The sequence below is a fragment of the Neophocaena asiaeorientalis genome, unplaced genomic scaffold (assembly GCF_003031525.2).
Source record: "Neophocaena asiaeorientalis asiaeorientalis breed wild unplaced genomic scaffold, Neophocaena_asiaeorientalis_V1.1 scaffold65, whole genome shotgun sequence".
NCBI lineage: Eukaryota > Metazoa > Chordata > Mammalia > Artiodactyla > Phocoenidae > Neophocaena > Neophocaena asiaeorientalis.
The window spans coordinates 18043755-18071239 of record NW_020173215.1 but is presented as its reverse complement, the minus strand read 5'-3'; the positions used below and the strand labels follow the sequence as shown (position 1 = coordinate 18071239).

The 27485-nt window shown below is 53.0% G+C and overlaps 1 protein-coding gene across 1 annotated transcript in view; it reads left to right on the top strand.

Annotated features, from left to right (window-relative positions):
- LOC112399786 (regulator of G-protein signaling 12-like) overlaps window positions 1-27485 on the top strand; it is a 95430-nt gene that overhangs the window by 27040 nt on the left and 40905 nt on the right. The window contains exon 4 of the mRNA XM_024745156.1: window positions 16733-16754. Within this exon, the coding sequence (XP_024600924.1) occupies window positions 16733-16754 (22 nt within the window). The remainder of the gene's footprint in view (window positions 1-16732; window positions 16755-27485) is intronic.

Sequence of the window (27485 nt, the reverse complement as noted above, 5' to 3'; positions counted from 1 at the left end):
AGTGGAGTCTGCACTGCAGGCCCGCCTCTGCCTGCAGTGTGTAGAGCCGGTCTCAGAAAGAGCGCCTTGCGTTTGTGGGACATCTTCAAGGCTCCCAGGGCCTCAAAGTGGGACCCGGGTGCAGGGGTCCCAAGCTGAGCAGTGCAGGCCTAAAAGGGAACAGTGCCCCAGCCCAGTTTCCGGGAGCTGCCCCTCCCCGTCACCCCCTGGAGGCTGTTGACCCATGTTGTGCGTGGAGCTGGCTGAGCCACTGCTGGCCGTTGGCAGGAGTTTCTCCGTGCCTGCCTCCTCCTGGCCGTCAAAGGCAGCCTGTGCTGGTTGCTCTCACCTGAGCGGGCCCAGGGCTTGTTAGCAGGACTGGCAGTGCCCGGCCTGGACAGCAGGGGGCGCTGAGGCCACGCGGTTCCCTGCCTGGCCACTTGTCCAGACTTCTCTGCTCTGGAGGGAGAGGGGGCTTTGGGGGGTAGGGGACTTCGCCTGGTCCCTCTGATGCTGAGGCTGAGGTCGAGTGAGCTGCTTTGCACCAGCTCCCTGAGCTGTGCTGGGCTGGCCCCTGAGACTGACCCCCTACAGCAAAGGCAGCAGGACCCCAAGCTGGGCCTCAGACCTGAGACTGAGAGCCCGGTTGCCAGCTGTGGCCACTTGTCTGGTTTGGTTCACTCCTTCCCACCTCTGGCTCACCTCTGGGACACTCTGGGCGATTTCCAGAAGTCCCATTATCCAGGGTGAAATCAACTCAGACATTTCAAAACAAGCTCTTTTTACCCCTTTCTTACTTTTGCTGTTTTCCTATTTCTAGGGGAATTTAACTTTGAAGTTTTTGCTTATTTTTTTAAAAATTTAATTTAGTTTTTTGTTTTTGGTTTTTTTGGTTTTTGTTTTTGGCTACACTGTACAGCGTGTGGGATCTTAGTTCCCCAACCAGGGATTGAACCTGCTCCCCCTGCATTGGACGCACGGAGTCTTAACCACTGGACCGCCAGTTTTTGCTTTTTTTGGTTTTTGACATGCTAGTCTACTCTTTAAACTATGCACATAGGAAATTATCTTAATTCTCTTTAAGATCCTATTAACTCAGGGCCACTCATATACTAGGTTTTCTCAGTACCTTGAGTGTCTCCTCATTCGGTGACTGGTTTTTGAACGCCTACCGTGTGCTGACGTTATTCTGGCTCTGTGGACAGCACTGGACAAAACTGACACCAACCCCTGCCCCGGAGGAGCTGGCCTCCCAGCAGGGATGGATGGACATGAGGGGCGGGAGGTGGGGCACGGGTGCTGCGGGGAGTAGGAGGTGGGCAGGGCAGCTTCAGGGTTTGGAAAGGGTCCCTCTGGCTGCTAAGCCGAGAATGAACAGTAGGGGTGTCGGGGCAGGAAGGGGGACAGTTAGGATTACCCTTTGGGCCGCATGGTGGTTCGGGTGAGGGGAGGGGTTGGGGAGTGGGGGGCTTGGGCCAGGTAGATGGCGCATGGTCAGACTTCTCACCTCGGCAGCGCTGTGGGGAGACTCGAGGGTCCCCGCCCACAGGGGTCACAGCCGAGGCCCTGAGGCGGCCGCGGGAGGCCTGGGGAGAGGAGCTGGGATGGCAGGTGAGGCCGCGTTTCCTGAGCATCTCCCCATGGCGGTCACCACGGTCGCTGTGCACCCTCCTCCGGTTGTGCCTTTTACCCACTTAGCCTCTTCCTCGGGAAGTCTGGGCATCCCCGAGTGAGGGTGGTCTGGCCCTCGCCGGCGTCCTTGCCCTCGTGAAGGGGCGGGGGGCCGGGCAGGCTGACATAGGCCTGTCTCTGAGCTTGTCTGCGCTCATCTCCCTTGGTTACTTTGAACCTTGAGTAAAGCGCGTGTCTGTCCCCTCCAGGCCCAACTGTGCCCGGGGCTGGGCGGAAGCCTCGGGAAGCCCTGGTGGGTCCAGGGTATTAAGGAGAATGTGCCCTCCCTTTTGCAGCACTGGCGTGGGGCGGGGGATGGTGACTGGTGAGAGGCTCCTGGGGAGACAGGTGACTGCAAGGAACCCACAACGAAGAAGGAGCTCTTTGGCCCTGAGACCCCACCCGCAGCCCCTGGCCCTGGGATGCAGCTCGCCAGGGTCCCCAGTTCCTGCTGGACGCCCTCCCCTGCCTCTCATCTGTCCCTTCTGGCCGGAACCCCTCCCCAGCATACTCCCTGAGCTGCCCTGACCCGGGTCTGCGCACCCCACAGGGACTCTCATGCCATTTTTAGCTCAGGACGGACCCCCGGGCAGGTGCGGCCCCAGGGAATAGAGGCCTCTGTGTTCCTCCAGCTGCAGGACTCGCCCGCGGGTGCTGTCGTTGGGCTTCCAGGCCGGGGTGCCCCCCAGACCCCCCTGCTTTCCGGCCATTTGCTCTCTTGTGGAGGTGCCAACAGGATGGCTGGCCTCAGCTCACAGAGGGGGCTGTCCTGTCAAGGCCGAGCTGGGCAGCTCCACGCCGTCCGCTGCCACCAGCCTTTTCTTCTCCTGCCCGAACCAGCACTTGCTGGGTTTGTCAGGGGCTGTGCTGGGCTTTGTGGCCCCGGGTCTGAAGCCGCCGCCCCCTGGCCCCAGGTCAACACTCCCACCAGAATAAGGAGGATGCAATGGTGGGTGTGGTTGGTGCTCAGAATGTCCTGGTCACTTGTTCCAGGAGCTCCGGGCACCTCTCTTTCCCCAGGAAGTGAGCTGGGCTCTGGGCTGCCCAGGACACCATCTAGTACCGGGGATTCTGTGGCCAGATTCTCGCCCCACCCCTTCCTCTCCTTGCCTTACGGACAGCAAAGGAGGAGACAGAGAAAGCCTGAGGGACAGAAGAACCCAGAGGGGACAGCTGCACCTGGACCCTGATGGTCCTGGGCTGCTTTTTGGGCTGAACGTGATAAACACGCAAAGTGAAATTGTTCTGCTTCTGCAGGGACACATATATTTCTGTCTGAAATGATTAAAATAAAGACAAGTTTGACACCGAAGTGGTAACCTGGGCGGCCCAGCACCTGGGTGCTAGGTTTTCCCAGGGTCACAGGAGGTCCTTTGCTTGCCCTGTGGGCGTGGCCTGTCTTGCAGTCTGTTTCCCGTCTTGGTCCCTGGTGGTCATCTCCAGGGTCTGTCTGGTGGGCCTTTGGGGCTAGGATGCTGCTGGCCCCCGCTCTGGCTGGGAGGCCAGCACCTCCGCCAAAACCCTGTGAATCGGAAATCAGCGAGGAGGATAATCAGGTCACAGAGTCACGGGCTCAACTGATCACTGAAGACCCCATGGTTGTCATTCCAGAGCCCTCCAGCGGGTTTTCTCTGGACATGTGCTTATGTGCACGTGTGCACGTGGATGGGTGCATGCAGGTGTGCACGTGGATGGGTGCGTGTGCGCGTGTGTGAAGGTGTGCACGTGGATGGGTGCGTGTGTGCAGGTGTGCACGTGGATGGGTGCGTGTGTGCGTGTGTGAAGGTGTGCACGTGGATGGGTGCGTGTGTGCGTGCTGGAAGGGGAGGCTGGGCAGTGGAAAGGATGTCGCTGTGTCTAGCCCCGTGTCTCAGCCCTGCAGGCCTGCAGCGCATACCTCACAGCTCCTCCCGCCATGACGTCTGTGTGCCCAGAGGGCCTCGTTTGTAAGGGCACCCCCCCTTTCTTTAAAGGTGAGGCCCTGCCAAGGAGAGGGTTCGAAGCCCCTCCAGGCCAGGCGGGCACCGGGGACCCCGGGAGCTGGAAGGAGTGGCTTCTTACGTCCTGGAGCCCCCCTCCCGGGGTGGGGGCAGCTGCACAGAGGGAGAGGCGGGGCTGCGGGTCCCCTCCCTGCCCCTCCACACAGCCCTCCCCCCAGTCCGCCAGCCGGCGAGGTCTCCCCCACCCCCTCGCTGACTCATCACAGCCCCCGGCATCCGGCATCCCCCGTTGGCCTGTTCCTGTGCTCCGTGGTGGCGGAGAGGGTGACCGTGGCAGCCTCTGCTCCTTCCCCTCTCCTGCTTCCGTACATTTATTATGTGAGAAAGCCTGTCTGAGGAAGCCCGAGCCAGTGCCCGCTGGTTATCTCTGAGAGTTCTGCCCGTGCACAGAACACTCACGCTGGCCGTGTGCGAGTTTCTCCCACGGAAACAGAGTAAGGTGGGCTCGGCGCGTTCCGGCTGGCGGCCTGACCCCCAGCCCATCATCCCCGCCCGCTGGCCCATGGGCACCACTGCGCCCACAGCCCGGGACAGGATGTGTGCCGAGGTCCTCCCGGTCTAACACGCCAGGAGCGAGGGCCGTTCCTGGAGCCCCTCAGACGAGACCCCGGGCACCTGCTGCGGAGAGGTTTTGACAGGGAAGCACCTTGGGGAGAGCAGTTTATCCCGAATGTCCAGAAAGGTAGCAGGTAGCTCTGCAGTGATACCTAGGTTCTGGAAACAGTTTTCTTTTTCTTTCCTTCTTGCCTTTTAAAACCAGGACCTGCCATGGCCCCCTCGCGTTCAGGTTGTGTCAGGTGTTGGGAGGCAGACGGCAGATCGTGGAGCGGGGGCCGAGGCCCCGAGACAGGTCTTAGGAACACGGCAGGTTCCCAGGGCTGGCCCTGCACACGCGTGCACGTGGAGCTCACAATAGACTCGTGAGCCTCTGTAATTAGCCGGCGCACTGCACCACGCTGCTAAAAACAAGTTCTCTGCAGCTGCTGTGCCGACTGAGCCGTTACCCCATCAGCTGAAGGTTTATTCTTCTGATTTGGTAGAGGAAATACTTTTAAAATGATCTCACAGCGTGATTTATGTAAACGGGTTTTTTTTTTCTTTGTACGAGACAATTGAGATAGAGTCTGAATCCCTGGCAAACCACAGCTTCCTGCAGTGTCCTGTTGCCATGGGTTACGGAGGGAGCGGGATGGAACTTCATCTGAAATGTCTTTAAACTTTCTGACGTGCACAGGCGTGTGGCGGGGCTGCATGGTGTGTTTTAGAGCTGCGTGCCTGGTGCGGGTCAGAAGTTCTCCTGTCTTAAGATGAATTTGGAAAAAGGGTTGCCAAAGGAGACTCACGTTTTAAACAGTCAGCAGGTAAGCTACTCCAGATGTTTCTCGTCACTTAAACGGAATTGTTTAAAGGAAACTTGGCATCTTGGTTACTGCTTTATTTTCAGCCTGTTTAGAGAATGGTAGCTTTTAAGTGTAAACTTTGAAAATGTCTTTCTTGTGTCTACATCATGGAGCCTGAAGTGAGTCCCGTGGAGGTAAAAGCCCGGCTCTGGGACCACAGACCAACACCCAGAGCGAGGCTGGGTTGGGGGTCGGTCACACCGGGTCCCCCCCCAACCTTTCGGGGGGACGCTGCCCGCATCCTAAGTCAGCCTTACAGAGAGCATCCATGTTTCCTTGCCCTTACCATCGTGATTGTAATAGATTTTGAAGATGAGTGAATTAATTTTGTTGAGATATTCAGTTTCGACCAGATACCTGTATTACAGTTTTTCTTACTCTTTAAATTACTGTTTCATAGCTAACATTTTCTCTTGTTTAAAATTGAAGTGTAGTTTTCTTTTTTAAAATGGATTTACAACGTGTTAGTGTCGGCTGTACAGCAAAGTGGTTTGGTTGCATATATCTAGCATTTTAAAATGTAATGAGCTGGTTCCGCTTCATATACATACATGGGGAACTACTTACCGGCAATCGTGTGGAATGATTGATTAGTATCTAAGCTTATAGAGTTGAACTTACTATAAAATGTTTTTAAAAGATTTGAGATTAAATAAAAAAAATAATTTTTAATTTCCTCTTGTGGCTGTGCTGTGTTGATGTAAAGGCAAACATAAATTTAAATTATTTACAAAAGATTGTTCCCAGTTACTGGGTACCAGTTGAAATTCATTCTTTTCTGAGAGTTGTTTCATCTTAAAATGTTCTCCTGATGTCTAGTTAGAGCCTTCTGTCGAGAACAGCAGGAGGAACTCCTTGCTCAGAAGTGACTGGTTTGGGTGTTGGGTTTAGGAAAATGACTGCATCATTCCCTTTAAATAGAAAATAGAAGTAGGTCTGCTGGACAGGCCAAGAGTCCTGCCTGTGAAGGAAGTGCAGATTTTAATGGATTTTAAAAATATTTACTATGTATTTTGAAAACTCCTTGTACTGATAAAACTCACTTGAGAGGGTGGGCTGGTGGCTTCGATGTTTACGAGAGAGCCTGCTGCCTGCCTGCCTCTGGCCCTCTCTGCGGGAGTACTGACGTTTCCTGTCCATTCCATTTCACGTCCTGGTGGAAGAGGGAACTTTGGATACACTGTGTCCGATATATGCACCAATTGACCAGTTACTAACTTGTACATATATGTAGGCTGCATTTTCGTTCCCATGGTATATAGAAGCAAGTTTTAGAAAATGTTTTTTGAGTGAAAAAAAACATCACTAGAAATCTGCCTTTTCCTTGCCTACATAAACGATTTGGATTCATTTTGAAATTTTGCAAATGCTCAACCCAGCAAATAACAAAATCTGGTTGGTAAGGTCATATTTTAAGCAATAGGAAATGGGCTGGAAGGTGGCAGGGCAGTGTGCAGTCCTCCGGCTCTGGCCGGCTCTGCCCGCGGGCCGGTGGGAAAGGGGGCAGAAAGCACCGTGGCCTCCAGGTCAGTCCTAGTGAGAGACGTCTTGGGGTGAAGGGCAGTAGGGCTGGGGGCCCGTGTGGGAAGGCCGCCCTCCCCTTGCCGGCTCTGTGCCTCCCCCGAGCCTCAGATTGTCCATTTCTACCATGGGTGTGTCACGGGAACCCTAGGGCCCCGTCCACAGTGTGCACGTGACTTGGGAAGGGCGCTGTGTCTCTCGTAGCGCCTTCCATCTTGGAGAGGAGAACCCGTGAGCCTTGAGAGGAGACATCTCCCGTAGCCATCTAAGAAGCGCACAGGGAAGCTGATGGATGTGGACCTGGCAGGAACGCAAGGCCCTCACTGGCCAGATGAACCTGTTGGTTTCCCCATCTTTGTTTTTTTTTTTTTGCGGTACACAGGCCTCTCACTGCCGTGGCCTCTCCCGCTGTGGAGCACAGGCTCCGCACGCGCAGGCTCAGCGGCCATGGCTCACGGGCCCAGCCGCTCCGCGGCATGTGGGATCTTCCCGGACCGGGGCACGAACCCGCGTCCCCTGCATCGGCAGGCGGACTCTCAACCACTGCGCCACCAGGGAAGCCCTCCCCATCTTTTAGGAATGAGGTCCAACATAAGTAGACTTTGAAATGTATCTGCCCCTTTGCCAAAACGACGCGATCTATCTATCATATTTAAACCGCACTACGATGGGCTGTTGCAGCCTCAGGGGCTAGTAAGATCGCACATTGAGGAGGCACAAGAAATTGTTGCGGGAGAAGGAAAGCTTAGTGGGCTCCCTCTCTGGACCCCCTTGCGGACCTTGGAGCGGTGCCCGAGCGCCCCTGCCGTGTCTGACTGGCTCACTGGGGTGGGGGGCCGCGGCGGTGCTCCGTGCTGTGGCCGGGCTGCGGCCCAGGAGGGCTGCGACAGAATTGGCCATGTGCCGTCCGGCGAGGCAACCCTACCAAGCAGAGGGCCGGGCCGGAGAGCTTGGTGACCCCGCGCCACCGCAGCCCGCGGCAGGCTCCACACCACCTTCTGGGCTGTGGGAGCAGCCCCCCGTGAGGTCAGGGCCCCGGGCACCGCCGTGGGCACCACCTCGGCCGACCTGACCCTGCGTCCCCGCTCTGCTCTCACTGCGCCAGACCCACAGTCCGTGTCCACAGCACCCAGTGCCGCCGGGCGGAGATGTCTGGCCTGCTTGGGCGTCCACTCCGGTGGCCCGGCTGCTCCGGGAGGGCGCTCAGCCCTGTGGGTCCCGGGCGTGCATACAGGTTCTGCCGCGTCGCACTTGGGCGGTCTTTGGGAGAGTCGGGTGTGGCAGCTCCGTGCGGCCTTCCCTCTGCCCAGGCAGGTGCCTCTGGGCTCTGGAGTCCCGGGGAGAGAGCTTGCCTGACACCAGGGGCTTTACCCCTGCGTGCGCTGGGCTCTGGGTGGGATTTGAAAATAAAGGCTGCCCTGTAAAAAACGGTACAATAGTCTTTTCTGGGCGGCGCTGAGCAGGGAGGTGTCAGGACCGGCCGCAGCGGGCGGGCTGCATGGCGGTCAAGGCTGCGGGCGCCCGCTGAGGGGATGGCGCGGTCCAGGCGCAGCTGAGAGGATGCGAAGCTGAGCAGTGCATCCCAGGGAGGAGCCCCGGAGGAAGGCAGCTCCGTGTGCTGGGGCAGTGAGGACCCAAAGCGGGAGGCGCAGGGTGGCCAGGCGTGGGCCGCTGCTCAGGGAGGAGCCCCGGAGGAAGGCAGCTCCGTGTGCTGGGGCAGTGAGGACCCAAAGCGGGAGGCGCAGGGTGGCCAGGCGTGGGCCGCTGCTCAGGGAGGAGCCCCGGAGGAAGGCAGCTCCGTGTGCTGGGGCAGTGAGGACCCAAAGCGGGAGGCGCAGGGTGGCCAGGCGTGGGCCGCAGCTCCCTTCCCTGCAGAGCGCACGCCAGGACCCCGGCTGGCCCTCTGCTGGTTGCGGGCGGCGTGGGCAGGGGCAGGTCTGAGCTCGCGCCCTTCTGTGGGCTGGCGTGTCTGAGGCGCGGGGCCCGCTCTCTGAACCTCTCCGGGAGAAGCTTGCTGGGCTGTCGGGGAGCCCTTCAGTTGACAAGTTTCTTTTTAGCTCAGATGAGCTGACCTGTGCTCACTGGCCTCTCCCCCCACGTCGGCTTCTCCTGCTTCTGCCGCCCTGGGTGGTCCTGACCAGAGCCGGGGTGGCACTGGGCTGCGTGCCCAGCGGTCTTTGCCAGCGGGCATCCCGTCGTGCTGGGTGCACCCCAGTCGCTCAGGCCTGCTCTGCCCCAGGTCTCTTCACCTGAAAACTGCATGGGGCAGTGGCTTTGGTCTGTCCAGGACCGTCCACTGTACCCCACTTGATCTGTGGGCTGCACAAATTCTTTTCTCCCTTTTTAACGCTCTGATTCTTGTTATCTGTAGAAGAAGAAGGCCTCCTAGTATACTTGAGGGAAATGACCATCTTCCCTTTTGTTCACATCTTCCCTTTCTTCTGTAAGGGGCTGGGTCACCTGGAACTGGGCTTCCCCTGCGTCCTGTCCCTACTTTCTCTTGTTTGTTTGCGTGGCCGCAGGCGGCTCCTTTCTCCCGGGTCCCCTCAGTGAGCGCTTCTCCCCTCGACTCTGAGCACACGGTTCTCATCTGGCAGGTGTGGAAGCTGGGCCCACCCCCTCCTGAAACAGCAGGACCTGTCTGCGTCCCAGCGTCCTGCTGCTACTTCGAGGCTGCCCTCCCCACCCCCCCTCTGCAGATCTGGAGATGCGTCCCTTAGGACGTGCGGGAGGCCTGGGGGAAGGGCCCAGCCCTGCTCCTGCCGGGGTCCCCGACCCCGGAGCCCTGCGGTCAGCAGGCCCCTGGGCTCGACCCTCCGAGACCCTCCAAGTCTGTCTGACCTTATACTTCCTCGCCCGCTGGCTCTCCCACCTGGGGCCTTGGGGGCCCTGCTCGCTCTGCCCCACGTTGGCCCCCTTCTGTGCCATGCGCTCCGGGACACCTGCCTCCCCGGGACGGTGGGGACTTGACTTTCTGGATTAATCTCCAGCCCCTCGCATAAGCTCCTGGGTTGCAGGTTTGTGGTAGGCACCCTGCGTCTGGAGGAGTGCGCGTTTTGTTGAGTGAGTGGAAGCCGTCTCAGTGCGTTCCCCACTTCCCATGCTCCCTGACCCCCAGGGCCGGCGCCCCCTGCCACTGCCCCTGGCCCGCCTGGGGAGCAGGGGCTCCAGCTCTGCCGAGTAGAGGTTTTCAAGCGGTGGCTGCATCTTGGCCTCCATGAGAAAACGTTTCAAACGTTTCCTGGGTTTGGGCTCCAAGTTCAGAAGAGAGGGGGCTTCGGATTCTGTGGACTCTTTATCCAGAAGGAGCTCCCGGTGAGCGAGCCTGTCTGAGGCTATACTCAGTGCCACTTCCTGCCCAGGGCATCCCAGGAGGCCAGCGTTTACGTTAACTTGACTTGCAGGAGTCCGGCTGTCTTGTGGGGATGCAGACATGAAAGTTGTCCCAGACCCTCTGAGACTTCCCGCCCTGTCTACACGGTGGGGATGCGGATCTTTCTTCCGCTGGGCTGGCCAGTGTGGAGGGGGTCTTCGTCTTCATTTCAGCAGTGAGGCCAGAGGGTTCTCGTGTAAAGTTGGATGCTCACCCCAAACCCCTAGCGTTGGTGTGGCACCCGTGTGCTACCTCGTCCGTGTTCCTTTGCACTTTTAAGTTTTTGTAATGAATGATCTGAGGCTTCTCCAAGGGCACAGTGGAAATACTTGCTGTTAAATTCTTAGGAAAATGCTGTGATTGTGGGTTTTCGGTTTCTTCTGATTTTATTGGAGATTGAAGAGCTGTTTGGGACACACACACACACACACACACACACACGAGACGCACAGCTTGCATTCTGAGCCGGGGCCCCTGCGCCCTCCGACTGCAGGCCCCCACTGCCTGTCCCCACCCCTCACAGGAAGCGCTGTGAGCTGCCTGGTGAGCCCCGGCCCGCCTTGTGTCCGGCCACCCCGCTGGTCGCTGGGCAGCGCTGAACACACCTGTGGTGCTGTCGTCCTGCTGTCACCACAGCCTCTGGATTGCAGAGACCCTCTGCTGTGAAGTCGTGGTTTGAACCTAGAACTCTTCCTTGCTGCACGTGAGCCTTGCGTCCAGCTATCTCTGGCTGAAGCTGCTGGGAAGGAACAGTGCGGGGGGTGTGTGTGCAATGCTGTGGATCCTGGGTGGGCTGGGGCGCGGGCACTGCCCCTTTGGTTCGGGCCCCTCGAGGTCTATGGGAGGTCAGCCCTGTGTCCTGTATGTAACCGGAGTACTGGGCGTCGTGGCTGTGGAAGGCTTCTCTGGAGAAGGCGTGGGTGAAGCTGCAGCCCAGGTAGTGGGCTCTCCAGGTGAGGCTGCAGGTGAGCGCTAGGGACCGGTTGGGGTGCTCCAGGCCAAGGGGAGGGAGAGGTTGCCTCTCTGCTCTCAGAGCCGTTCACACACGGCTTCCCCACGTTTGCACAGGTGCTCTCCACGCACCACCCCAGGACTACAGCCTGCGCAGGAGATGCGTGTCACATCAGGACACACGGGGTGTGTGTGCTCGCGTGCGCGTGAGGCCGGGCTCTAAAACAGCGGAGACCCCGGGGCATTCGTGGTGTTTTGCTTTCGTTGTTCTATCCCATCTTATCTCATTTCTTCACAAATGCTGCTAACGATGCAGTGAATTGATTTGATAGCTCCTTGGAGGGTCGTGGCCTGCTGTGAAGGCCTCTGAGCTCTCGGAGCAGAGGGCAGGCTGGCATGTGGGTGGGACCAGCAGAGTGGCCCTCCGTCCCTTGTCCGATGGCCCTTCATCCCGCCCCTTGTGGTCTTCCTGCCCCATACCACCTGCTGTCTTCTGTGCTCCGTCCAGCGAGCAGTCGCTTTAAAACTTAGATGATCGGGACTTCCCTGGTGGTCCGTTGGCTAAGACTCCGCGCTCCCAGTGCAGGGGGTCTGGGTTCGATCCCTGGTCAGGGAACTAGATCCCACATGCCGCAACTAAGGGTTCTCATGCCGCAACTAAAGATCTCGCATGCCGCAACTAAGACCCGGTGCAGCCAAATAAAAATCAAATAAATAAATATTAAAAGAAAACAACTAAGAGGATCAAGCTTTTAAAAGGCCAAATAAATATCAATTAGATGCAAATTGAATTGTTAGATTCTTAAGGCTTTCATCATTGGGATTATCTCTTTTTTCAAAATGTTTAGGCAAGTTACAAGCCTTTGGTCTCTTATTTTAAGAACCAGAGATGGTTATTTAATATTTCTTATGTTCAAAGTAGGAAATTTTGTCAGTAGCTCAAAATTGAAAATATATATCTGTATATTACTATGTATCGCGTCATTAGAAAATGATATATTCTCATAACTGCTATTGTCAAATGTTACTGACGACTCGGCCTTGGTAAACCAGAATCATATAGCACTCTTCATAGAAATTATCTAGAACGTTCAAAACATTAATTAAAAATAAAATATCTGTGCACATGTGTGGCCCACACACATTTCCTGCTGGGAATAGATCCAAATCAGCTAACACTGAACTATCAGGTTTAAGAGGCTGACCTGAGGTATGGAGATTGTTTGAACTTAAATTACGTATCGAAAATACTTTGTAAGCTTTTAAAAGCAAATGTATTTACGTTAGTGTAAACCCCAGTCTTGGAGACATATCATAGACCTTTTTAGAGCTGTTTAGTTATGGTATGTATGTGTTTAAACTGCAAGCACAGAAAAATGCTCACTTTCCGGCACCTTTTAACCGGCAGCTTGTTTTCTGCAGCTGCAGTTTTTGTAAGAAGAGCGTGTGATATGGGAATGTGGGAAGAACCCAAGAAGTACAGGCTAATGAAAACACGTTGATACAAATTATACTGAGTAACAGAACAAACGTTAGGCGAGTTAAGTTTTAGTTTGTGAAAATGTTTATAGTGCTCTAAGCAGGCCAGGAAATTGGGGGATGCCTGACTTTAAAAGCCACGGTGAGCTGCAGTTAGTGCCTCTCACCCTTTGTGGGGGATCTTCTTTGGGAATTATCTATGGGGCTTTCTGAATGTTTGCCATTTTCGATGCTTCCCCCGTCAACCAGGATGTGCTTGAAAAGTGCAAGCCAGGCTCAACAAGGGCAATTGGGTCAGAATTGGACGTGCCGATCCCAAGGTCAATAGAAACGATTTGGGGGTGGCCTGCCTTTCCCCCAAGGCTGTCGTCGGCAGGTTGCTTGCCTGCACCGTCTCATCTGCCCCTACGCCAGGCACTGGCCCCCTCCCCCGCCCCCTCCCGTGACGGCATCTGTCGCCCTGTGCTGCGCTGTGTCACCTCTTTCAGCCTCACCTCCTCTGATACTGAAGCCCCTGCGCTGTGCTCCGTAGCCTGCTTCCGTATCCTTCTCAAAACGGCCAAGGAATCAGACGCTGACTAGGGATCCCGCGGGCCCTTTTGGGGGCTATCTCATGTCGGTTCACGTGATGGCCCAGCTCTGTCACTCCCAGGTGTGCGCTTATAAATAGAATAAATATTAGAGTAAATGGGAGAATTAGGTTCATGATAATTATACATTATTTGCAAATTAAGTAATCTGGTCAGGAAGTCGTCATCGACTTCCCAAAAGTATGGAAACTTGGAGGGGGCAGTAGTTTTGTGTCCAGGTGATATTAAGGTGCGTCTCCGTAGAGCTCTACTTTCCGATTAACGTCTGGTTGGGATGGAGACAGTTGCCAGGATAACAAGTCGCGAATAGAGAAGGTGGGAGACGCGAGGCAGGGCTGCGTACCTAGTTCCGGTGATCCTTCTGCATTGATTCGTGTCAGGAGCCATCCCAGAGCGAACTTGCCTCTCGTCAAGGATTTCTGTGCAGAGCTTAGGGCCTTGGGTGGGCGGGGATATCCGGCCGCTCGGGGAGAACCCTCAGCACACAGAGGCCACCAGCCTGTGGCTCCACAGATGCCTAGTACTTGGAAGGCACTCTTGGCACAGCTACCCAAAGTGGGGAAAGGGAAGGAAGTACATGCTCTGAGGCTGTGGCTTGTAGACTTTGAGTCCCTCCCGGAAAATGCGGAACAACTGAGACTTGGACCCAGGATGCCTCTTCCTGGTGGGCATCGTGGAGAGGTTCCCGGAGGGATGGCCTGTGGGCAGAGCAGCTCTCACTCCTGAGGGGGTTTCGCTGGCCCTGCTGCAGGCTGGCCAGGATTTCCTCTCTGTGCACCCTCCCAGTGCAGCCTAGTCTCTGCTGCTTGTTTCCTGTGCCTCCTCTCTGTGCTGCCATCCGTGTGATTTCTTTCAGGTCTGTCTTCCAATCCCCAAATTTTCTCTTCAACCTCTAATCTCTGTTAACCTCTCTACTGAGTGTTTAATTTCAGCAGTTGTAGTTCTCATTGTCAATCATTCTGTTGGGTTATTTTTCATATCTACCACCTTACTTCCTCTTTTCTTTATTGCAACTTTTATTTCTTCACAATTTCAGATGGTTATTTGACATCTGTATTAGAACCTTCCAGTGTCTGAGATTCTGTTAATTGCTATTTCTGCTGGTTCTTTCTTGTGGTGGGGTTTCCTTGGGTTTGGGGGGGGATTTTTGAATTGTGAGCTCACGTCTGGGCAGGCTCACACTCTTGGAACTCCTGTGGGCCTTCCCGGAGGATTTGGTTTGTAGCTGCCGGAGTTGGGGCTCTTTGCCCCACGAGCGTCCGAGTGAGTGGACACGCGCCGCTCAGCCCTGCGTCCCGTCCCGCCTGGCGGCCTTGGCGTCTGCCGGCTGCTCTCCGTTCCCTCCCCCTCTCTCCTCCCTCAGGGGTTCCCCTTGCTTCTGTGGAGCAGCAGTACGTTAGAAAGCATGTTTGTTTCTGTGCTAGCTTCACAGCACAGAAGCGTCTATAAATCTAAAATTGCTCTAGAAGCACGTTTGGGGAACTTTACCTGGATCTGTTCACACTGCACCAGAGGGCCCCCCACGCTGGAGTCTGGTGACCCCCCACGCTGGAATCTGGCAGCCCCCCAGCTGGAGCCTCTTCAGATGCGCTGAGCCCGCCCTGCTCGCCGTGTCCACGCTCCCCAGCCCACCCCGCCTCCCCGTGGGCTGCCTGCACTCAGCTGCCACCTCCTTCTTGGCTTCAGGCACACTCCTGTTTCCTGGATCTTGAGTTCAGTTCACTTTGGGGATACGTGTGAGATTTTTTAGTGCATTTTGTTCAGTCTGCTAAAGCCTGAGACTTTAGTTTTAGTCACGATTGTAACATGAAGTGAGCCACGTCCTTCACATTCGTGGATTTTGCATTTTATGACTTATTTTTCAAAATTATTATTGATAGTATTTCTGCTTTTGTGTATGGCCTTGCAGATTTTCTTCTCATAATCTCAAGGGAGTAATTTGCCTTTGATATTATTTAATTACAACACGTTTGTAGGTGATTTGTTGTGAGCACGGGCAGAAGGACAGCCTCCCACAGTGCACTCATCCGCCCTGGGAAGGAGACTCACCCTGCGCTTCTCCGGTGAAAACCAGACCCTTGGTGTGTGAGGGCTGGTGGCTCGCTGGGGCCTGCTCACTGCCTGCCTGTCTGGCAAGATGAAGGTTTCAAAGCTGGACGCACGATAGCCTGTGTGTTTACTATTGAAACATATACGGATAAGGTACCAGGTTATAGTTCCGGAGTATTTCTGACCGAGGGCTCATGATGGTATGAAACGCTGACGAGCCCCATCCTAAAACCGTCAGGAAGCCTCTTCTTCTCGCTGTCAGAGGGCAGACCCTTGGGGGCAGGAGGGTAGGTGTAAGTCCCACAAGGTGAGGGGCTGCGACCAAGAGGGTCCCTTGTCTTCCGTGAAGTCGAGGAGGCAAGGTCTGGGGGGCCCTGGCGCTGGCGACGGGAGGGCCCAACAGTGAGTAGGGGATGCAATTGACGTGGTGGCTCTTTTCAAAATTCGGCCACAAATACGTGCTTTCTCTCCCCCGGGGGGATGGGGCTTCCACCGGAAGCAGCTAATCTGGGGCATCTCTGTCCTCACTTGTTTGGCTTTGGCCTTAGGGGTCTTAAAACATGACTTCTGCTTGTTGGGGGGGCCCAGAACTTGGGAAGGGGCTCCCCGTTCACCCCCGACGCCATGCACTCCGGTCTCCTTTCCCTCTGCAAAGAGGAAGGCGTGCAAGGCCTGGGGGTTCTGCAGTGGGTTTATTCTTAGGGCATGGCTGGGAGGTTTCCTTGCGCCCAGCCCAGCGCTGGGCAAAGACGCAGAGGGCAGCACGTCCGCTCCGGTGCCCGGCACCGCACCAACGGCCCGCTGGCCCCTGTCCCTGCCTTGGGGCCCCGCCTGCCCGCTGCTCTCGGAGCTGTGCCTGTGCTGTGACCAGGACATGTCAACAAGGCAGCAGGTTGCCCTGCACTGAACCCGCTCCCCTTCCCGCAGTGAAGGCTCCCTGGTGTCTGTGCCACCGACACCCTCTCCTGCCTCCGCCCAGCTTTTCCCTTTCCCGACTCCTTCTCTGGAGCCCTCTCCCTCCATGTCCCAGGTGACCTTCCCTAGGTTGCAACCTCAGAACTGTTGACCCGCAGGTGGGTCCCCAGGGGGCCTTGCTCAGCTGTCCCCATCGGAGGATTGCTCAGAGCTCTTTGGGAGCCCAGCCCGCCTGTCGTTCCGGGACCTCCCTCGATGGCCTCCTCCCTCCAGTCCTGGCCTGTCCCCATCCGTCTACTCAGGGTGGCTGGGCCTGGTGGTCGGGGTTGGCTGTGGGCGAGCCCCTACTCTGCTACCACCGGGGCGGTTTCACCCCTGCGCGGGCCGGGCCTCGGCGTGAGAGCGCCGAGCAGGGCTGTGATGTGCCCAGGGCAGCGCCTGGCCCTGGATGGACAGTGGGCAGGGTGCCTGCCTCCTGGACGTGGGTGCGCGTCACGGACTCCAGCCCGGGCTGATCAGACTGAAGTTTGTAACACTGTTCTCACTGAGGTTGTTACTAAGACGGCGACGTCAAACGTGTTGGGATTTGTCCCCAAGTGGAGATGGGCTGCTTCCGCCCGGCCTGCTCCCTGGCTCGCCCAGGAAGCGCAGGGACGCGCCCCAGTGAGGCGGCTGGTCTCCTGGACACCCGCTCCCAGAACGGGGACGGCCAGAGTCTGCTTTTGCTCCTCACGTGGACGTGCTGTCATCTCCTGACCTGTCATGAGGCCCAATTAACTCATGTCTCTCTCTCTTTTCTTTCAGTCTGCAACTGTGTCTGATGGTGGTAAGTCACAATTTCTGATGTATATTTTTATTATTTTTAACAAAGTTTTCAAATGTGGAGTGTATTTGCTGTTGGCTCACTTGTAACGATGTTTTCTTGGCCATTCTGCATCCCTGGGTGGGGGGAGGGTTTAGTCGAGGCCAGTTTGGGGGCAGCGCTCCATTCCTCCCAGTGGCTGCCACCTGGGGTTTGGAAGCAGTTTATTGCAGGGACGTGCTGGGTGTGACAGCACCCTCGCCCGTCCCCTCGCATTCCTGCGCCAGCAAGTAAAGACCTGCTGCCTGCCTTGTAGAACTAGCTTGTAAACCAGCAAGTGGAGATTGTAGAGCTCTCGCTGAATTTGAGCAATTCTGCAAATTCGGGTGAGACGCTCAGTTGCTAAACTTCCCTTTCTTAGGAAAAGTTTAGTAGATAATTGGAGAGGTGTGGGATGAAGAGGAAGCTTACTTTCTGCCTTTAAATGATTTTGTTCAGGGGATTCTTTTAATGGGACTTCCCCGAAAAGCAGATGGCCAGAGATGTCCTACTTCACTTGAGATACTTCTCGATGTAACCCTTAGCATTTTAGTTCCGTGAGTTTTAAAAACCCTCCAAAATGATTTGGAGAGTTTCTTCCAAATGTTCCTTATTTCTTATAATACTCATAAAGGCCCTATGCTCACAGTTTTGGTTTTTTTTACTTGTTTTTAATTACTCTGTTCTGTCTGTTGAGAGTTGAATTTTATAATTTGTCAAAATGTATCAGCACTTCATTTTCATTTATTTGCTGGCTGTGGGTCCCAAGTACTGCCAGAGCTGGGGAGTCACGGGGTTCAACGTTACCCGCTTTATTGTAAGCTAAAGAGAAATCAAGGCTTTCTGTTGTCCAACAACTACAGACTTCAGTCATGAGCCTTAGACAGGGTGGCAGATATGTGGCGGGGCTCGGCCTGGAAGGTGACGCTAGTCACCGTTCGCCGGCTGGGGTCAGTCCAGCCGTGGGAAGTACAAGAAATGCGCAGATACCTGAAGCTGAGGCCAGACAGATCCTACAGTCTGTGTCTGGGGATTTACTTTTTTAGTAACAGGACTTATGTTGCCTGTCTTATGTACAACAATAATCATGTCATTTAATCAGCTTAGGCTAGGAGTGGGAAAAGCTTCCCTAATGAAAGGAGATAGGGCCTGTAGCCTACTCCAGGGTCAAGTGAGCGGCTTTCACAGTGTTCTGTTCACGTTCACCTTCCTCCTGTGCGCTCATTCATCTTTTCTGCTAGAAGGCATTCATTTCTGCAGGACATTTATACATTTGAGAAGTTTATTTAAAATGTTCAATTTAATCATAATTATTAAGCTTTATTCATCTCTAAAGTTTTCTTCTATCAGCGGTAGACGCAGGAACCCCGGGGAGTTTTATTATATGCTTCATTTTACAATTTTTGGAAAGTTAAACTTCCCAAGTGTGGGAAGCCCCAGACTCACAGCGCTGTGTCCTTTCTAAGGAAGTGGTGTCCTGGCTGGTGGCAGTGGTCCCCCTGCCCTGCTGGGGCTCCCCACCCCCAAGTCCCTACTTCTCTTCCTGCCTCAGGCCCCGGGCCACTCAGGATGGGCCCCTCCCTCATTAGTCCCTCTGTGGCAGAGCAGGGAGGGGGCAAGGTCGCTATTTCTTGAGCACGCCTTCAATTTCAGGGACTGCACCAGACAGTTGTATGTGTCCTATTGAGTTTTTCCATGCTTTTATTATTTTCCATCTTCAATTTCTTTTCTGATTACAAATAAGAAGAAAAAGTGATCTCATTTATTTTGCACGTTAGTTCCAGGAGGTATGTATTATATTCAGCCATCTTTACAGGTAAAAGCACGCAGGCAGAAAGAGGGTCACATAGACACCAAGTTAAGAGGCTGGGGCCCAGGCTCTGAGGTCTGCCTCACTGCAGACCGAGGCTCACGGTGCCCTGCTCCGCATCTCAGCCCTGGACCCTCCAGTTCCTGACACATGCTTCCTGGGGTCACCTTACCCCATCCACGGTCGGGGCTGGTGAGAGGATCCAGGCACAAACTCAGAACGTGTGTCCACAGAGATGTTTCATGTTTGTGCTGAGCAGGAGATTCCGGCTCCTGGGGACCTGGGAGCTCCAGGAACAAACTGTTTCTATGGGAAATGAGTCCTGCAGTGACTCAGGACCGGCTTTGGGGAGCAGCCTTTTCACAAGCTGCACGGCCTCACCTAGTCGTCGGCCTAGTTTGAGTGACTAATAAATCACCATTCAGAAATATTTTGTGTTCAGTTAACCTTGTCGGTGAGATCATTTGGACTCATTTAACTGTTGGACTCATTTCACACTTTATACTTTTATTATGTGTGTTCTCACCATATAGTTAGTTTTGTGGCTTTATTTTAAGGAAGTTGGACAATGCTACTTTCGCAATCTTTGTCAACCAGAAGTGTGTCTTTTCGATTTCTCAGGAGAGTGGCCCAAAGCCAGAGACCACCCTGTGAAGGAAGGATTAGAGTTCGGTCTCTGTGGAGGGCAAACCAGGACCAGGAGTGAGTCCAGGGAGGCAGATTCTACCTCAAGAAAAGGAAGAACATCCTAGCACGTGAGAGAGGCTTAAAAATGCAATGACCTGCCTTGTGGCAAATTGTCCAAACGCTTATTCACACCGGATCCCCCAGTGTGGGAACGGAACCCTGGGGAGCTGGTGACCATAGCTTGGTGGCATTGTAAGGCCTTCCCGAGCAGAGGGGAGAGAGCCTTCCGGTCCCTGAACCGGGGGTTTGGCACAAGGCAGCTTTATTGTAATTAAAGTTTACTCTTATTTTCTTTCTTTTTTACTTTGTAGTACCAAGCAGCTTCGCCAGGACTTCCCCTCCCACCCAGCTCCCACACCCCGGAAGGGCCAGGCTGTCTCTGCCGATACTGGACCCGCCCTTTGAGGTTGGGAAGTTGGGGCATTAAGGAGCTTTCGAGTAAACACCTGCACCTGCAGGCACGTGTCGGGCTGTGACCATGGGGGGACGTGGCTCAGGCCCCTGGGGTCTGGGGTCTGGGGTCTGGGGCACGGGGCACGTCCTCTCTAGCTGCTTCATACACATACCAACCTAGCCTTTCCAACCTCGCTCTTTCTTCGCAAGCATGCTGTGGCCCCAGGGTCTCCCCGTGACCGTCCTCCGTCTCCGCCCCCTGCATCCCGGCCCCTCCCACTTCCGCCGCCTAAACTCCGCCCCTCGCGGTTCGCTCCGGCCCCCGGGCTGGCAGGCTTCCTCCCCTAGTCTCCCGCGGCCCCTCAGACGCATGGGGTCTCGGTGGGCTCCCCCAGCACTGTCCGCTGCCAGCGTGGTCTCCCCGGCCTGGGGCAGCACCCCCCGGAGCCCTGCGCTGACCACCCCGGCCTTCACTTGAGCGTCAGCCTAGGCTTCATCTCCTTGCGACACTGCCGACGACGTACCATCATTTTAATTATTTATCGGTGTCACTGGCTTGTCTGCTCCCTCCACCCGCTGGACAGTGACCTTCGCGCGGTGGCTTCAGCACAGCGATGGCACGGAGGTGTTTGTCAAGTGAATATTGAATTCGGGCATTTACAGTATGGCAGACAGCAGCCAGGGCCTCGGGGCTAAGACCTGCGTTAGGCCGTTAGGGCGGTGGCTTTCAGTTTTTCCTTTTTCGTGAAACCCTCTCAAAAAACAAGCAAGCAAGCTTAGTGGAATCCCATTCTGTGAAACATGGCAGCAGAGCTGTCTGCTGGACTCGTGGGGTGTGGCCAGGGCTGTAGGATGCTCCTGCATCCGAGGCCCGAGTGTCCACGGGGACACGTGCAGTTTCTTTCGTCTGACAAATCGTTTTGAAGTAGATTTTAAACTCTCTTGCCATAAATTAATAAGCAGTACTTTGTAATATTTCTGATTATTGTTCTAACATAAAAACCGGGACCTTTTGAAATCAGAAATAATATCTGAGATGAAAGACGTGCATTCTTTGATTGTTGTTTGTTTTCTGAATGGAGACGGCCTTTGATTTTATATCTGTCTGCCCTGCTTTTCTCCGTCTGCCCCTTTCCAACGAAGTACAACTTCAGCCAAGCGATAGGACATGAGGAAGGGGTCTGGCAGGTTAGGAAGTGACAGGGAAGGCCGAGCGGTGGGGCTTCTTGTCACCTGGCAGCTGAGGAGCCCTGGCCACCGAGCCTGGGTGTCACCAGCCTGGGGCACTGACGTTGGCTCCATAAACTCTGGGCCTTGCCTGAGCCGGCTCAGTCCCGGGACTCAGTACTGGGAGAGGGGGACGGGGGTCTGGTGGAGGCTCTGTGCTTGCTGGTTAGTTCCTTTGTAACTGGTAGCTGAGAGATGTGCTGGCAGGTTAGGACCATCAGTAGTTACAGTCGGCGTGGAGAGCAGCTGAGTATGTATGTGGTGTCGAGCCAGTGGTCCTTCAGTGACCAGGACTACGTCATAAGCCTGGGCTGTGGGATGCAGCCAAAGAGAAACCGGTTATAGGCCAGGCCAGCGCCCTAGGTCGTGCTCGGTACCCACCTGTGCGTGTTGTTCGGACTCACTTCTGATATCAGTAACCGCTTCCTACGCGAGGCTTTCTTTTTCCCTTTTAAAAATTATTTTACTTTTTTCCAGCTTTATGGAAGTATAATTGATAAAAAAATTGTATGTTTAAGGTATATGGTGTGATATTTTGATGTACATACACATTGTGGCATGATCAGCACAATCAAGCTAATTAACACATCTGTCACTTCACATAGGCACCTGTCGTGTGTGTGGTGAGAACACTGAGATCGACTCTCTTCTCAAATGTCAAGTGTACAAAACACTACGATTATAGTCACCGTGCTGTACTTACTCATCTCACAGCTGACACTTTTCACGCCTTGACCCATGTCTCCCCATGTCCCCCTCCCCCCAGTCCCTGGCAACCACCGTTCTACTCCCTGCTTCTATGAATTGGACTATTTTAGATCCCACATAGAAGTGAGATCATACAGTTTTTGTCTTTCTGTGTCTGGCTTATTTCATTTAGCATGTCCTCCAGGTTCATCTATGGTGTTGCAAAGGCAGGATTTCCTTCTTTTTTTTTAAGACAATAATATTCCATTATATGTTATATATATATATATATATATATATACACACACACACACACACACACACACACCATAATTTCCTTATCCGTTCCTCCATGGGCACTTAACTGGTTTCCATATTTGTCTATTGTGAATAACACTGCAGTGAACATGGTGATGCATATATCTTTTGAGACCCTGTTTCATCTGGATGAATAACCAGGAATGGAGTTTCTGGATTTTATAGTAGTTCTAGTTTTAATTCTTTTGAGGACCCTCCATACTGTTTTCCACAGCAGCTACAGCAATATACATTCCTACCCACAGTGTAGGAGGGTTTCCTTTTCTCCATACCCTCTCCAGCACTCACCTCTTGTCTCTGATAATAGACAAGGCTGTCGACTAATGGGTGTGAGGTGACATCTCATTGTGGTTTTGGTTTGCATTTCCTTGAGATCAGTGATGTTGAGCATCTTTTCATGTACCTGTTGGCCATTTGTATGTCTTCTGTGTCTAAGTATATATTCACCTCAGGTCTTTTGCCCGTTTTTTAACCTGCTTATTTGGGTTTTTGTTATTGAGTTGTATGAGCTCCTTGTGTATTATGTTTATTAATCCTTTATCAGATAGGTTTGCAAATCTTCGGAAGGAGTTCTGACCACGTGGCCACCGTTAAGCAGGTCAGACCCTCGGCCTCTTTGCTCTCACTCACCAGGGAGGTTTCTAAGAGCCCAAGAGTGTTCTCTTCTCCTTTGAGAAAGTCAGTCAGTTATACTCAAAGGCAATTTAGTTGTAAAAGGTTTTTTTCTATGTTATTAATTTGATTTTTCAGACATATCTTGCCTCTTCTTTTACTTTTTATTCATTTTGTAATAGTATTGATTTTGTCCTCAATCTGTTTCATCAACTGTGCTTTCTCCCCTTTCTCTCATAGAACATGAAGAATTTCTAAAGCTTTTTAGGCTGCGTTTTCTTCCAGACCAGACTTTGTGTTTGCTTTTTTCGTATTCTATACCTTCTTTCCTCTGTCCGCCCACTCATCTACACATCCATCTACCTACCCATCCATCCACCCACCCATCCATCCGTCCATCTGTCCATCCACCCACCCACCCATTTACCCATCTATCATGTCATCCTCCCATCTGTGGATGTCAGCAGTCCCCATGGCCCTTATCACTGTGCTTTCTGGCACTGACATTCTTGAGCCCAGAGAGACCACAGTGCTGAGCTCCCGTGTCCTTCCTGCCTGAGCTGACACCCTCAGCACTAGTTGGGCTCTACCCACAAGGGTGTATCCTTGACTTTCCCTGTTTTGTCGGTGCACCTTCCTTCCCCAGGACACCTGCTGGGGACTCAGGGATGGGTTAGGCTCAGAACCTGTCAAAACGTTTTCATTTTTTCTCTTTTCTTGGCTTCTTTTCTTCCTCTTTTTCTTGTTTGAAGCTTATGGCATCAGACTGTACCGTCTTTTTTGGTTGCTTTTGCTAAGTTTGTGGCTGATTTTTAATCCCCCTGTCCCGCCCCCGCCTGTGCTGGACGTGGGGAAAGGAGAGTCGGTGGCTCGTCTTCACTTTGCCCACACTTACCTGGGCAGCTGCCATGTGCCGGTTTGTTTTGTCTTGTTTTGAAATAACTTTCAGTAGGAAACGAAAGAGCAAAGTAGGTCGTCACAGACTAGAGCCTCCAGTCCTCTCCAACCGTTCCTCCAGGTGCTGGGTGGTGAGTGGTCTCAGGCCCAGCAGATCGCTTTCCAGGGCCCACCAGGGCTCTTTTCCCAAAAGTTTGTACACACCTGGCCAGGGCTGAGCGTAGCTCAGTGGGCACGGCTGCGGGCCCACATCTCCCGGTTCTGCCCGCTCCGTGACCCTGCTGGACACCCGGGGAGCCATGGTGAGCACAATCTGGGTCATCTCCAGCCGAGGGTCCTCATTCCCCACCTCCAGCCTTGGGACCCCTCCCACCTCTCGCCTAAGTCCAACCCTCAGCCCTCCATCCAGGTCTGCCTCTCAGCTCTGTTTCCCTCACGCTTTACTAAAGTTCACAGTAAACTTTGGTTTCCAGAAGTGACTGTTACTGCTTCAGGTGTTTGGGGTTTAGAGGGTCTCTCCCTTAACACCATCGTGTGTGAGAGAATACATCAAAGCACAGAAAAACTCCTGTTGCTTTGGTCATTCTCTGGAAAGAGCTGACTCCCCCCGGGCAGCTCTTGGCTAGCCGCCCGCCCCCAATCCGCTCACACCGTGCGCTCCGCGGCCATGGAAGGAAGCTCACAGGCCGCCGTCCTCTCTCTCTCTGTGTCTTGTCTTTTCTCGAGGCCTGATGGCACCTTCTCTGCCTGCCTGGTGGGGTCGCGGTGCAGGAGTGGGCCCTGCGGTGCAGGAGCGGGCCCTGCGCGTCAGGCCGCTTCCGGGGCTCTTACAGCAGCTGCCTGGTGGTGAGGGTTACGTGCCTGTTAATTGAGGGAGTTAAACTGCACCCTTCTTTAAAATACTAGGTGTTGGGTCTTCCTGGTGGTCCGGTGGTTAAGACTTCGCCTTCCAGTGCAGGGGGTGTGGGTTCGATCCCTGGTCGCGGAGCTAAGATCCCACGTGCCTCGCGGCCAAAAATCCAAAACATAAAACAGAAGCAATATTGTAACCAATTCAGTAAAGACTTTAAAATTGGTCCACAGCAAAAAAAAATCTTTAAAAATGAAATATGAGGTACTATAATCTCTAGTGTTTTTGGCAATGAATTTGCATCCTGTAAAATTATGAAAGAGAAGGAGAAATGTAAAGGTTTCAGAGTGGTGTCATGGGTATTTGTACAGAATTCTGGTGACGCCGTATTTTCCTCATCAGAAGAACAGTGCAGCCTAATTGCACATTTTCAAAAATGTTTGCTAACTAGTAGAGATGGAATGTTAATTTGTTATTTGCTGTGTGAGAGGGGTTGTTTTAACCAGAAGTCTTTATTTCGGTTTAATATATTGTAACATACCTTATGGTCTGCTTTGAACCTAAAAATTATACCCAGAGTTGCATAGTGTATTTATAGGGTACGAAGTACTAAGTATTTTGTAAACACTAGTCAGACTTGGAGTTTAGTTTTTGGAAGGATAGAGACTTGATTTCTGCCAAGATTCTTTGCAGTGTGCTGATTTCCTTCCAGTTCTACAAGATATTTGGAGAGAGTTTTTATTAGTAATTATTTATACTGTGAAATTTTTTTCAAGCAAACAGAAGTTCAAAAGTAATAAACCAGTGACCACGTACCTTCCTCCTAGAAGCCACGCCGGCTAACATTGGGGCGTATTTGCCTGAGGCCTTTCCTCCAAAGCACTGCAGTCACTGTGGAGGGGGGGGTCCCCTTTGTGACCCCCTCCTGTGTGCGTTCCTCATCCTCCCCCCAGAGGCCCCACCCGGAAGCAGGTGTGTCTCCTTCCACTCCAAGGGGATGGATTAGTTTGATTCTTGGGGGGAAAGCGTCTCTTAGGAAACCGTAGCATGCAGAGCAGTGTAAAGACTGGTCTGGGAAGCCGTGTGTCCCGTCAGGGGAGCAGTCACCCTGAGGCAGCTCCCGCCAGAGCCCGTGTTCTGCCTCTCACACGAGTTCACTCATGATTTGTGCCCTTTTTTGGTATGTATTACACTTCAATGAAGAGTTTACTAAAATAATATTGTTTTAAATGCTTGAAGCTTTTTACCTAAGGACTTGCCAAATGGCTTGAAAATTTTATTAGATTCACTCTCAGGAGAATAGGTATAAAGCTGCTCAGAGAAAGTATTACACAGATCGGGTTGAAAATCTGATTGGCCAAAATAATTTAGGGGAAAGGTCTAGAAGTCGACCTTGAGGTTGGGGAGGGCTCAGTGGCTTTTTGCAAGAGCTCTACCTAAGCAGCTTTTATGCAGATTAAGAAAACTAAGGAGAGAAAGTAGATGCCTTTGGGCCTGCCTTCTCAGCTTGTAAGATTTTCTCTCTCGCTGGTTTTCAGCAACTTAATTATGATGAGTCTTGGGTTGGTTTTGTTGTGTATCTGCTGTTTGGGGCGTGTTGAGTGTCAGATACTGTTTACCCCTCTCCCACTCTGGGGACTTGGGTTTTTCCTATAGGCCACTGAGACTTGTTCATTTTCAGTCTTTTTTTTTTTTTTTTCCTCCATATGCTTCATAGTTTCTTTTGTTCTGTGTTTAAGTTCACCGATCTATTCTTCTACAGTGTTTAATATGCTGTTAATTCCATCCTGTGGACTATTCATTTCAGAGGTTTATTTTTCACCTCTAGAAGTTCCTTTCAGATCTTTTAGAACCCTTCACTTCTCTCCTGACATATTCACGCTTTCCTTTAAACTCTAGAGCGTGTTTACAACATCTTTAAGCGTCTTCAAGTCTCTCACTGCTCACGTATCCTCGCTGTCACTCCTGGGTCTGTTCTACTGCCTAATTTTTCTCCTGGTCGTGGGTCACATTTCTGCATCTTCTCATGTCTAGTGATTTTCGACTGGCTGCAGGATTTTGTTGTCTTCCCTTGAAGAGTATAAGGCTTTGTTTTAATTGGCAGTTAAGCTACTTGGGGCTTGGCTTGGCCCCTTTGAGGCTTGTTTTTCCGTGTTTTTTTTTCTAGGGCAAATCTAAAGTAGCTTCCACTGTAAGCTAGCTTAGCCCACTACTGCAGCCTGACACATATGGGGTCTCCTTTGAAGGCCAGGCATTCAAGCAGAGCTAGTGGGGACTCAGAAATCTCACAACCCTGTGTGAGTTCTGGGAACGTTCATCCTGCAGCTCCCAGCTCTTCTTTGCCTGGCCTCATGGGTTTCGCCCCGTGTGCACACACCTTAGAATTCAGCAACAGACTCCAGGGGTCTCTTTTGAGATTTCTGGAGCTCTTTCTTCACTAACTTTCCTCCTGGTACCTGCAAATTCCAGCCTGGCCTGGCCTCATTCTAATCTCTGTCTCTTTAACTCAGTGCTCATGCAAGACTTCTGCCCATTTTCCTGCTAGATCATCTACTTTTCCTTATTGGTATGTAGGAAATTTGAAAAATAGATCCTGGATATGATTCTTACATTGGATTTACGTATTCAGGTGAGCTCCCCCACAGCTTACCTGTTCATTCTCTTCGTGGTCTCTCTTTTTTTTTTTTAATTTATTTATTTTTGGCTGCGTTGGGTCTTCGTTGCTGTGTGCAGGCTTTCTCTAGTTGTGGCGAGCAGGGGCTACTCTTCATTGAGGTGCTCAGGCTTCTCATTGTGGTGGCTTCTCTTGTTGCAGAGCACGGGCTCTAGGCGCGTGGGCTTCAGTAGTTGTGGCACGTGGGCTCAGTAGTTATGGCTCACAGACTCTAGAGCGCAGGCTCAGTAGTTGTGGCGCACGGGCTTAGTTGCTCCGCGGCATGTGGGATCTTCCTGGACCAGGGTTCGAACCCATGTGTCCTGCATTGGCAGGTGGATTCTTAACCACCGCGCCACCAGGGAAGCCCTCTTCGTGGCCTCTTTTGATGACCAAAATTTTTAATCTTTGTATCATCCAATTTATCATTTTCCCTTTCTGTGATGCTTTTTATATCCTTTTAGAGCAGGCGTTGCCCTTCCCAAGTTCATGAAGGTAAAGCCATCATTGTTTCATCTTCTGTATTGAAAGCTCTGATGATCTGCAGCTGATATTTGTGTATGATGTGAGTTAGGGGACAAG